The 12,642-nt window shown below is 36.5% G+C and overlaps 1 protein-coding gene and 1 long non-coding RNA gene across 2 annotated transcripts in view; one reads left to right on the top strand and one right to left on the bottom strand.

Annotated features, from left to right (window-relative positions):
- The first annotated feature begins 3,041 nt into the window (after nucleotides 1-3,041).
- On the top strand, nucleotides 3,042-4,818 carry LOC117331695. The gene is made up of 2 exons (XR_004533628.1): nucleotides 3,042-3,102; nucleotides 3,968-4,818. It is a non-coding gene; the product is annotated as an uncharacterized LOC117331695 (long non-coding RNA).
- Nucleotides 4,421-12,642, bottom strand: part of LOC117331694 (UDP-xylose and UDP-N-acetylglucosamine transporter-like) — a 27,265-nt gene continuing 19,043 nt past the window's right edge. The window contains exons 6-10 of the mRNA XM_033890531.1: nucleotides 12,337-12,394; nucleotides 9,501-9,610; nucleotides 9,140-9,215; nucleotides 7,481-7,553; nucleotides 4,421-6,300 (exon numbers count right to left, since the gene is read on the bottom strand). Coding sequence (XP_033746422.1) covers nucleotides 6,051-6,300; nucleotides 7,481-7,553; nucleotides 9,140-9,215; nucleotides 9,501-9,610; nucleotides 12,337-12,394 — 567 coding nt within the window. The 3' untranslated portion in view covers nucleotides 4,421-6,050. The remainder of the gene's footprint in view (nucleotides 6,301-7,480; nucleotides 7,554-9,139; nucleotides 9,216-9,500; nucleotides 9,611-12,336; nucleotides 12,395-12,642) is intronic.

Genomic DNA, 12,642 nt, shown 5'->3' with positions numbered 1-12,642 from the left:
AGAGGTAACATCTAAGTATAGCCGGTCTATTTTAATCTATCTTATATCGTGATCCTTTTACTGTTTCCTTGGTAGCAAAGAGTATACACGACCCTTGAAGTTTTCAAGTCACATCATTGTAAGATATGTATTTCGAGTCTTCCATTGTCAGGAAATATTCCAAAATAAATATGATAGACAAGCACTGGCGAGTGTTGTAAGATGTATAATTAAATAAGATTATATTAACACCACGTGATTTCAACAAAGGTCATTTAATGCGAGAATGTTAACTGACATTCCTGATGAATTGCAACTGGTTGACTTAATTTCAATTAGCATAATATATAGTCAACGCTCTTCAGATATAAGAGTCCAATAGGTGGCGTTCGCTCCACAGTGATAATACAATAACGGAACGGAAGATGTATAACATTCTGCGTGTTACATTTTAACTCAGGTTGTTAATTACCATATATACAAATGCTTGTGCTAATACCCAGATACAAACACGAACACACACAGGGAAACAAAGGAAAATTTACAAAAATGTGCCTGAAAGCACATGTAGCAACAAATCTTTCACCGAAAAAAGCGTCGTATCAAATTCTTGGTTAAGAAGTCCCCGGTCATGGAAGACACTGAAAATTATGAAGTGAATGCACAACCCTTTCAATGTTTCTCGAGCCATATTAGGTATTTTAGATGTCCTCTCTTATTGTTCCTACGAAACAACTGTAGAGTATAGTTTTTATAGGTGTCTTTTTGGACAATCTTTGGATGACAACTGTAACCTTTTTTTGTTTGTTGTATACTTCATTTGAATTGTTTGACCTATTGTATCGAACGACCAATTTGTATTGAAAGTGTCCACTATCTTCTGCAAGTTTTGAACAGTCCCTCCAGCTGAAAAGGCTTTAACACATTTCTTCAGGACGCATCTACCTTGTCTGCATACATGCTGTCGTATCTCTCACATTTTAGAATAACACGTCTTATAAATTAACAAATTGAAAAATCTTATTAAATAAAAATAAATAAATAAATAAATAAATAAATGAAATAAAATAAAAAAAATGTAATTTGTCCGACTAATCGACCATCATAGATTATTTTGTTCTGCGTCAAGTATAAAAAGTATTTATTTCCAGAGAATTATCCATGAGACCTAGACAAACTGAGACCCAAAGGGCCTGTATCGTCCACCAGTTTCAAATGTAACATTGTAGTTGATCTAAATAATCTATGCAGATATATACTGATTACGACTTCATTTAAATACCACAGTAGACTTGGATTATTCATTTAAATAAATGTTGTAGCCCTTCATTCCAGCATACTACTGGCCCAATATCAGGTTATTTAAAAGAAGTTGTTTAAAAAGATTTTACCATATTTGATCCCTGTCACATTCGATGTATGTCAAGATCATTATTGTGAACAAACTTGGTAACCAGTCACTCCAGCATGCTACAGATACAGGCTTAATATCAGTACCCTGGTCCTTTTGGTTATTGAAAAGTTGTTTACCGGGGTAATAGGAAAAATTGACGCCGGACCGTCACCAGATGATGGACGCCGTGCCACTGTATAACCCTCACTTCAAACAGGTTAACTAAAAATTGGAAAATTCTGCAAGATTTTCAAAAGTTTGGGGGATTTATTTTTTATTTTTTTTTTTTGGTATAAAGCAGGTACAAAGCCAACGTATTCACAACACATACATCTGACAATCATGAATTGTTTGATCCATTGGTGAAATGGTATCATTATAATTATATAGACAGTTCAAACACCAGCTGGAACACTGCTGGGAACTCAAAGTTAATCAGTTACTGGGAGAAAATATTGTAGGGACATTTAATATTGAAATTAGGAAAAATCAGGGGCCGAATATCAGTCTCATATGGGCTCTTTCTTAGTCTCTGAGGAGCTCTAGATTAGAAACTTCTGATTTCAACTAATGTGTAAAATCCATTCCATGTGGAATTCTTGTGGAGATCAGGAGAATAAAAACAAACTAAACAATGAACATAAAGAAAAATAGTTTATTTAGTTATACACATCGAAATTCTGTATAAACAATACTGGATAAAGGTTTCATATGTCTAACGGTGGCAACCTGGAATACAGAACAATTCACTCCTGTACAGAAATGTACCTGTACAACTGCTTAGCCAAAATGGTAAAGTCATGTCAAAAGGACTTTTAACTCTCAGAAAGAGGCACTATTCAATATTTATGGGAACTCATTAAGGTCCAGAATTTAATTATTGTCCTTCAAGATCTACTTGTTATGTGACTTGTATTAGGTGTACATAGCTATTCTTTTTTATTACATAATTAAACATAAGCTACATTTTGAATTAGTTTACCTTTCCTTATTTTACACTATATCTAAGGCAGACAATAGACATTGCTATTTGAACAACATCCTTCAAAAATGCTATTAAGGTTCATGTAAATAGTAAATCATGTGATATTTATCCAGATTAAAAATCACTATTCTGTTGTAATTAAACATAAGTAATTTGACCACTTGTTAACATGTATCATGGCTATCCATGGGTCTTAATCTTGACATTTAATTTGTTAAGCTACCTGTTAATTTCGACAAAACAGACATAAAAAGCATATTTCAGGAGAACAAATTATAAGCTCATGTGGATCAGACATACTGCACAAAATAACCATGCCGTTATGGTCACAAGTGTCTAAGGCAGGTAGTGCAAGTGCTTGTTTGACCAGATTTTACTTTACTGGTAAAGATTGGAAGTTGTCCTTGTCTACCTTATCACCTGCTTTAAATGCATAAATTCAATACATTGGGGGATTAAAACATACCAATTCCATTTCTTTGAACATCCACACCAATTAGATAGAACATACACAGCCAGGTAGCACTTCATTTAAACATCACCAAACTTCAAACTGGAAGCGTTTAGAATACTACTAGATACACCAACTCTTTACCATGACACCACAAGAGATCAATGTCCAAGGGTAACTGTTGTATCCTACTAGATACACCAACTCTTTACCATGACACCACTAGAGATCAATGTCCAAGGGTAATTGTTGTATCCTACTAGATACACCAACTCTTTACCATGACACCACTAGGTACCAATGTCCAAGTAACTATTGTATCCTAGTACTAGAAACACCGATTCTTTATCATGACACCACTAGAGATCAATGTCCAAGTAACTATTGTATCCTAGTACTAGAAACACTAATTCTTTATCATGACACCACTAGCGAGCAATGTCCAAGGGTAATTGTTGTATCCTACTAGATACACCAACTCTTTACCATGACACCACTAGAGATCGATGTCCAAGGGTAATTGTTGTATCCTACTAGATACACCAACTCTTTACCATGACACCACTAGAGATCAATGTCCAAGGGTAACTGTTGTATCCTACTAGATACACCAACTCTTTACCATGACACCACTAGAGATCGATGTCCAAGGGTAATTGTTGTATCCTACTAGATACACCAACTCTTTACCATGACACCACTAGGTACCAATGTCCAAGTAACTATTGTATCCTAGTACTAGAAACACCGATTCTTTACCATGACACCACTAGGGAGCAATGTCCGAGGATAATTATTGTATCCTACTAGATACACCAACTCTTTACCATGACACCACTAGAGATCAATGTCCAAGGGTAATTATTGTATCCTACTAGATACACCAACTCTTTACCATGACACCACTAGAGATCAATGTCCAAGGGTAACTGTTGTATCCTACTAGAAACACCGATTCTTTATCATGACACCACAAGGGAGCAATGTCCAAGGGTAACTGTTGTATCCTACTAGATACACCAACTCTTTACCATGACACCACTAGGGATCAATGTCCAAGGGTAATTATTGTATCCTACTAGATACACCAACTCTTTACCATGACACCACTAGAGATCAATGTCCAAGGGTAACTGTTGTATCCTAATGACACCACTAGGGAGCAATGTCCAAGGGTAATTGTTGTATCCTACTAGAAACACCAATTCTTTATCATGACACCACAAGGGAGCAATGTCCAAGGGTAATTGTTGTATCCTACTAGAAACACCAATTCTTTATCATGACACCACAAGGGAGCAATGTCCAAGGGTAGGTAATATGTAAGAATTGTACTTTCTGCCCCCATTGCATGATTCTAAGAGCCGGCTAATTTTGGTATCTTATCTTTTCTCTTCTTCTGAATCAACCTTTCTACTTCCTAATCACTTCCTTGTCACTGCCTTACTATTGGCCTTTAGTTAAGTTTTCGTCCCTATGAGAAAGGTTTTGGCTTCAGTCACCTGGCTGAGACATACTAGAGTCTGTAGAAAAGGTAGTTGCTACTCCTGCTGAGCACACAGCTGTATCAACAATCAACAACCTTCCAAATCATGCATGCACCTCTAATACAATACACCAACAAAGGTATTCATTATACACCAACAAAGGTATTCATTATACACCAACGAAGGTATTCATTATACACCAACGAAGGTATTCATTATACACCAACGAAGGTATTCATTATACACCAACGAAGGTATTCATTATACACCAACGAAGGTATTCATTATACACCAACGAAGGTATTCATTATACACCAACGAAGGTATTCATTATACACCAACGAAGGTATTCATTATACACCAACGAAGGTATTCATTATACACCAACGAAGGTATTCATTATACACCAACGAAGGTATTCATTATACACCAACGAAGGTATTCATTATACACCAACAAAGGTATTCATTATACACCAACGAAGGTATTCATTATACACCAACGAAGGTATTCATTATACACCTTTTCACCAACAAATCACTCCTCCATTTCACTATAACTCTGTCTTAGACAAAATGCTCTTACGTCATATCTGGACATGCTGATCATAACTCCATGACATCATGGCGGCATTATCTTAAGGGAACCCATATTATAATGTCAATATAACCGCCGTCACACTTTGTTTCACTGGAGACAAGGGTACACATTGACTATACAACTTTAACTCTAAAACAGCCCAGATAACACAGCAACATGCTAACTGGTAAATGGAACATTCGGCACATGCAACAACCATCAAACCCAATTACAGAACCTACAGAGACATACATATTTACGATTGAAAAGAAGCATACCAACTTACGTCTTTTCATTAGCCATTCTAACTCGAAGTAACATGAACCATTCTTTTTTAAAAACAATACACATCAACTTTAAACTTTGTTTCTGTCTTCCTGAAGGTCCATACAATCTTATATTAAGGTAGACATTTCCATTTGAACTTCGAAAGATTTTTTCTATGACACAGTGATGACTAAACCTACAATTTTATAATGAGATCATAATTTCCATTTGGACTTCTAATGATTTTCTTCAACTTTTTTCTGGACTGTATTTTTTGAGGTTCACAATGAAAAGCCTCATTACACACTATTTAAATGGTTTTTACTTGTATTGAAGATGTAGTCTTATTCAAAGGCTTCATTCCTCTTATCAATTAAAGCTATATGTAATACTACAATGTACATGTAATTGGTTACAAGAATTGAAAACACATTGAAATGAGGTATCTCTATTGGTGTCAACTCATCATATATAAAACATATTGCCTGTATACATAAAACTGAACAGAGGTAGACTAAATCATAACAAATGGAACTGGCATCAAGTTTCAGCAAGTGTGGTCTGCTTACATCAGTATACAAATAGCCCAGGTGTTAGCCGAGATGAAAAACAACAAATAGCCCAGGTGTTAGCTGAGACGAAAAAAACCCCAAATAGCCTAGGTGTTAGCCAAGACAAAAAACAAAGATAAAACAGCATTAACAACTAAAGGTATAAAACTTAAATCACACATAAGTATTAAGATATTATTTCGATTGTCTTTCATTAGAAGAAGTATGAATGCCAAGTAGATTACAGGCAAAAGTTACATAAAGTGCTATCATGGAAAATGCTATAATCCTGTAATCCCAACAGTATAGAGTAATTCAGTGACAAAACAAAAAGACAAAATCCTAATATTATTTAGTGTTATTTCTTCTTGTCTTTCTCGGAGAGGGGTTGACCTGCTAGGACCGCCGGTAGTGGGATGATCTCTGTGAACATCAGTGTTCCCATGAACACACATAAAGACCCGAGCCAATGAGTAGGTGTGAACTCATTCTCAAAATACCAGATGGAGAACATGAGGCTGACGAACTTACGTAGTGTTACGACCAGTGTTACAGTCAGGGCTTTACACTCTGTTGTTAGGACAAACACCGACCGGATACATACATACCTGTATAGTTAAGGACCATATACTAAAATATTTCTTAATATGTACTTGTTGTTATTAAACATTACCATATTTAATTGCAAATGAGCCCCTGCCAAAACAAAAAAAAATCTGCATCAAAATAGTGGGCTAAAAGCAGATTGGAAACAACTTATCCTTGCCCAAACTTGAATAATAATAATATTTTACTCAAGGGGAGGTGGCATATTTGAGTATAAGTACAAACATTTTACACTATTGGAGATGGCTTATTTGAGGATAAATACTAACCTTTTACATTGAGGGAGGGGGCTTATTTGAGGATAAATACTAACAGTACTTACCTTTTACACTAGGGGAGGGGGCTTGTTTTAGGATAAATACTAACAGTACTAACCTTTTACACTGGGGGAGGGGGGGGGGGGGGTTATTTTAGGATAAATACTATCAGTACTAACCTTTTACACTGGGGGAGGGGGCTTATTTTAGGATAAATACTATCAGTACTAACCTTTTACACTGGGGGAGGGGGCTTATTTTAGGATAAATACTATCAGTACTAACCTTTTACACTGGGGGAGGGGGCTTATTTTAGGATAAATACTAACAGTACTAACCTTTTACACTATTGGGGAGGGGGGTTATTTTAGGATAAATACTAACAGTACTTACCTTTTACACTGGGGGAGGGGGGTTATTTTAGGATAATACTAACAATACTAATCTTTTACACTATTGGGGAGGGGGCTTATTTTAGGATAAATACTAACAGTACTAACCTTTTACACTGGGAGATGGGGGTTATTTTAGGATAAATACTAACAGTACTAACCTTTTACACTATTGGGGAGGGGGCTTATTTGAGGATAAATACTAACAGTACTTACCTTTTACACTGGGGGAGGGGGGTTATTTTAGGATAATACTAACAATACTAATCTTTTACACTGGGGGGAGGGGGCTTATTTTAGGATAAATAAAATAAAATGATTAAAGTACTGTGGGATGGGAAAATATTTGTCAGACTGGCAAACATTTTCCAAAGTTATAATCAACTGGTTATCAATTGTTGAATCTTTCCCGATAATTAATTACAAGCTTTCAAATCTACCATATATTACCAATCTGGGATATTGAGCTGGTACAATGTACTTTCATTTTCACATTATTTAAAAAGTATATTGAGCTTTTCTTGCAAGGATACTGTGTTAAAACATTAGCAACCAGAAAAAACCACATCCGAGGTACGGCTATACCAGACAAGAGCTCCAGCGGTTCTGTGGAAACGAGACATTGAAAGTATTAATATGGGGACAATCCATGTGGAATCAGTCTGAAAATAAAAGTGGAAACCATGATAAGGCATAAAGATATGATATCCTTTCGGTGATGGCTCTGTAAAGTCTTAAGTGTAAGAATATTTGAACAAAACTAGTGTACTAGGTATCGCTGAAGAAATACATGTGCCTTACCGACCCCCACTAAATATACCAACAATGACCTTGACCTTCACCTAAAAACCCTGAAACTCGAACTTGTATGAGATATTATGGTTCTTTATCATTGTGTGAATTTTGATCAAAATCCCTCTAGGAATGAAGCTGCTTGAGCGCTCACTAACTTTGGTGTTACGTACATACGTATGTATAGTGTTGTTCCAGTTAACCAATTTAATAGATGATTACATAGTCATTTTACCACTGATTATGACTAATCTATCATGATATTTTGTGATCAATCATGGTTTGACTATAACATGGAAATTTTCAAGAATTACAGCTGACTTCAACAATTCATAAATGAACAATATCATTATCAAATTGAAGTAAAAATGCATTTAAAAACATTTTAAAACATAGCTATATGACTTAGAACATATCCACAGCATTTTCCCCGTTTTCTTTTTTGTTTTTGTAGATATATCCCTTTCTGTTCGATTGTTTAAAAAATGGCAATGATCAATCATTACATTGATAGTGATTCCTGGCCCTACGTATATACATGAAAGAAAGACAGGAAACCTGTACCCCTGGTTTTTATCCAGTAGAGGACTGATGGAAACAAAAGGCCAATGGGCCTTAACGGTCACCTGAGTTTTGAAATATCTAAGTTAATTTGATTGACCCTTTTTGGTCCCACCCATCAGACCCTGGGAGTCAGCCAGGGCCAACATGTGCATAACATCAAGATGTCATCCCATGCTGATAATGTTAACAAAGTTAGAATCAATTCCAATATAAATGAAACAAATGATAGTCAAAAATGTATTTTTTCTATATAAACTATAGTAAAGTTTACCCCTACTATATCTGGTAGTTGGGAAGATTTTTGAAATTTTAGTAAATTTGAACATTTTTGGCCCCACCCCTAAGGCCCCTGGTGGGGTTGGGACCAAACACTTCACAATTTGGTTGACATTTGGCCATGGAAGTGTCCTGCCAATTTTAATTGGATTTGGTTCAGCGGTTTTGGAGAAGAAATTAAAAATGTAAATTGTTTATGACGTATGACAGACACATGACACTGGACAAAAGGTGATCGCAATAGGTCACCTAATAAAATGAGAGGGGTTTCATAGATATACCCCCCTAACCCCACCCTTAATCACATGGTCAAGTGAGACCTTTGACATTTAACCTTGATCAATGTCTTGTTGAAGTGCAATAACAATAATTTAGCACAATTTTCCATCTGAAAAGTCTTTAAATAAGACTGTCAATAAAACATGCATGCTTACACTATCTGAAATCAATAGTGATGATTTTATTGTGACTTTCAATGTTTGAATTACTACTGTGCCTAACATAACAGCTTGGCTGTATTAGAGAATAATACTGATGTAGATTATACTTGTACATCTCACCTGTCTGGGTGAAGCGAAGTGCATGGTCCTTGATGTCATTCATCAATAACAGGAAACCTGGCAGGGGAAGAGCATGCTAGATAACAGGGGAAAAAACTGTTTTAAGAGTACATACTGATAGGCTTGGTGCCAGATGGATATTTGATACAAAGACAGATATTTTGTCAAACTAGAAGTCAATAGAAAACTTCCTCAGTAAAGTTGAGTCTCGAACTCTTCGCTCTTTTTTTTATACATTCTGTAAATCCTTACCATACTGAAGATTTACAGCCAAACCTAATGTCACATGCATTGATATCTGATACCCAAACATTGAAAATAACCCATTTATTTAGACAGAAGATTAAGTCCTAGTACTTACGTTAAAGAAAAGTGCCTCTCTGGGATGTTTTCCGTACTTGGAGTAAATCGTCTCCTGGAATAGGCCCATCGCAGCAGACAAGAAAAGAGCCGTAGTCAGCAAGAATATTCCTGCATGAACACAAAGACACCTATGATTAACAAGATAATCAATGGGGAGTCTCCAAAAGATTTGCTAGAATCGAAAAAATAGCACCTTGGCACACACACACTGGTGTATCACAATACCATGAAATAATATTCTCTCTACCCCACTGTTTACTATGTACCTACTGTCTGTACTGTAAACCTGTACAAATCTGACTACCCCACTGTTTACTATGTACCTACTGTCTGTACTGTAAACCTGTACAAATCTGACTACCCCACTGTTTACTATGTACCTACTGTCTGTACTGTAAACCTGTACAAATCTGACTACCCCACTGTTTACTATGTACCTACTGTCTGTACTGTAAACCTGTACAAATCTGACTACCCCACTGTTTACTATGTACCTACTGTCTGTACTGTAAACCTGTACAAATCTGACTACCCCACTGTTTACTATGTACCTACTGTCTGTACTGTAAACCTGTACAAATCTGACTACCCCACTGTTTACTATATACCTACTGTCTGTACTGTAAAACTGTACAAATCTGACTACCCCACTGTTTACTATGTACCTGATGTCTGTACTGTAAAACTGTACAAATCTGACTACCCCACTGTTTACTATGTACCTACTGTCTGTACTGTAAACCTGTACAAATCTGACTACCCCGACTGTTTACTATGTACCTACTGTCTGTACTGTAAACCTGTACAAATCTGACTACCCCACTGTTTACTATGTACCTACTGTCTGTACTGTAAACCTGTACAAATCTGACTACCTCACTGTTTACTATGTACCTACTGTCTGTACTGTAAAACTGTACAAATCTGACTACCCCACTGTTTACTATATACCTACTGTCTGTACTGTAAAACTGTACAAATCTGACTACCCCACTGTTTACTATGTACCTACTGTCTGTACTGTAAAACTGTACAAACCTGATGTCCCCACTGTTTACTATGTACCTACTGTCTGTACTGTAAAACTGTACAAATCTGACTACCCCACTGTTTACTATATACCCGATGTCTGTACTGTAAACCTGTACAAACCTGACTACCCCACTGTTTACTATATACCTACTGTCTGTACTGTAAACCTGTACAAATCTGACTACCCCACTGTTTACTATGTACCTGATGTCTGTACTGTAAAACTGTACAAATCTGACTACCCCACTGTTTACTATGTACCTACTGTCTGTACTGTAAACCTGTACAAATCTGACTACCTCACTGTTTACTATGTACCTACTGTCTGTACTGTAAACCTGTACAAATCTGACTACCCCACTGTTTACTATATACCTACTGTCTGTACTGTAAACCTGTACAAATCTGACTACCCCACTGTTTACTATGTACCTACTGTCTGTACTGTAAACCTGTACAAATCTGACTACCCCACTGTTTACTATATACCTACTGTCTGTACTGTAAACCTGTACAAATCTGATTACCCCACTGTTTACTATATACCCGATGTCTGTACTGTAAACCTGTACAAATCTGACTACCCCACTGTTTACTATGTACCTACTGTCTGTACTGTAAACCTGTACAAATCTGACTACCCCACTGTTTACTATGTACCTGATGTCTGTACTGTAAACCTGTACAAATCTGACTACCCCACTGTTTACTATGTACCTACTGTCTGTACTGTAAACCTGTACAAATCTGACTACCCCACTGTTTACTATGTACCTACTGTCTGTACTGTAAACCTGTACAAATCTGACTACCCCACTGTTTACTATGTACCTACTGTCTGTACTGTAAACCTGTACAAATCTGACTACCCCACTGTTTACTATGTACCTACTGTCTGTACTGTAAACCTGTACAAATCTGACTACCCCACTGTTTACTATGTACCTACTGTCTGTACTGTAAACCTGTACAAATCTGACTACCCCACTGTTTACTATATACCTACTGTCTGTACTGTAAACCTGTACAAATCTGACTACCCCACTGTTTACTATGTACCTACTGTCTGTACTGTAAACCTGTACAAATCTGACTACCCCACTGTTTACTATGTACCTACTGTCTGTACTGTAAACCTGTACAAATCTGACTACCCCACTGTTTACTATGTACCTACTGTCTGTACTGTAAACCTGTACAAATCTGACTACCCCACTGTTTACTATATACCTACTGTCTGTACTGTAAACCTGTACAAATCTGACTACCCCACTGTTTACTATGTACCTACTGTCTGTACTGTAAACCTGTACAAATCTGACTACCCCACTGTTTACTATGTACCTACTGTCTGTACTGTAAACCTGTACAAATCTGACTACCCCACTGTTTACTATATACCTACTGTCTGTACTGTAAAACTGTACAAATCTGACTACCCCACTGTTTACTATATACCTACTGTCTGTACTGTAAACCTGTACAAACCTGACTACCCCACTGTTTACTATGTACCTACTGTCTGTACTGTAAACCTGTACAAATCTGACTACCCCACTGTTTACTATATACCTACTGTCTGTACTGTAAAACTGTACAAATCTGACTACCCCACTGTTTACTATGTACCTACTGTCTGTACTGTAAACCTGTACAAATCTGACTACCCCACTGTTTACTATATACCTACTGTCTGTACTGTAAAACTGTACAAACCTGACTACCCCACTGTTTACTATATACCTACTGTCTGTACTGTAAATCTGTACAAACCTGACTACCCCACTGTTTATTATATATACCTGCTATCCATACTGTAAAGCTGAACAAATCTGCTCCATCTTTGGACGGCACTGATTCCTGTTAAGAAAACATGATATAATATACACATAATAGCTGGTATCTTTTGAAATTATAAATCAAGTGCAGTATCACTGATTAAAGAAGAATTTGTGTGTTACCAGGGTACTCTTACACTGCAATAACACCTAATGATGACATATGACGACCCTACATTATTCTAATACTGCATTAACACCTAATGACTGATGACATATGACGACCCTACATTATTCTAACACTGCATTAACACCTAATGACTGATGACA

The sequence above is a fragment of the Pecten maximus genome, chromosome 7 (assembly GCF_902652985.1).
Source record: "Pecten maximus chromosome 7, xPecMax1.1, whole genome shotgun sequence".
In the NCBI taxonomy this organism is placed as follows: Eukaryota; Metazoa; Mollusca; class Bivalvia; order Pectinida; family Pectinidae; genus Pecten; species Pecten maximus.
This window is presented reverse-complemented; position numbering and strand designations above follow the sequence as displayed.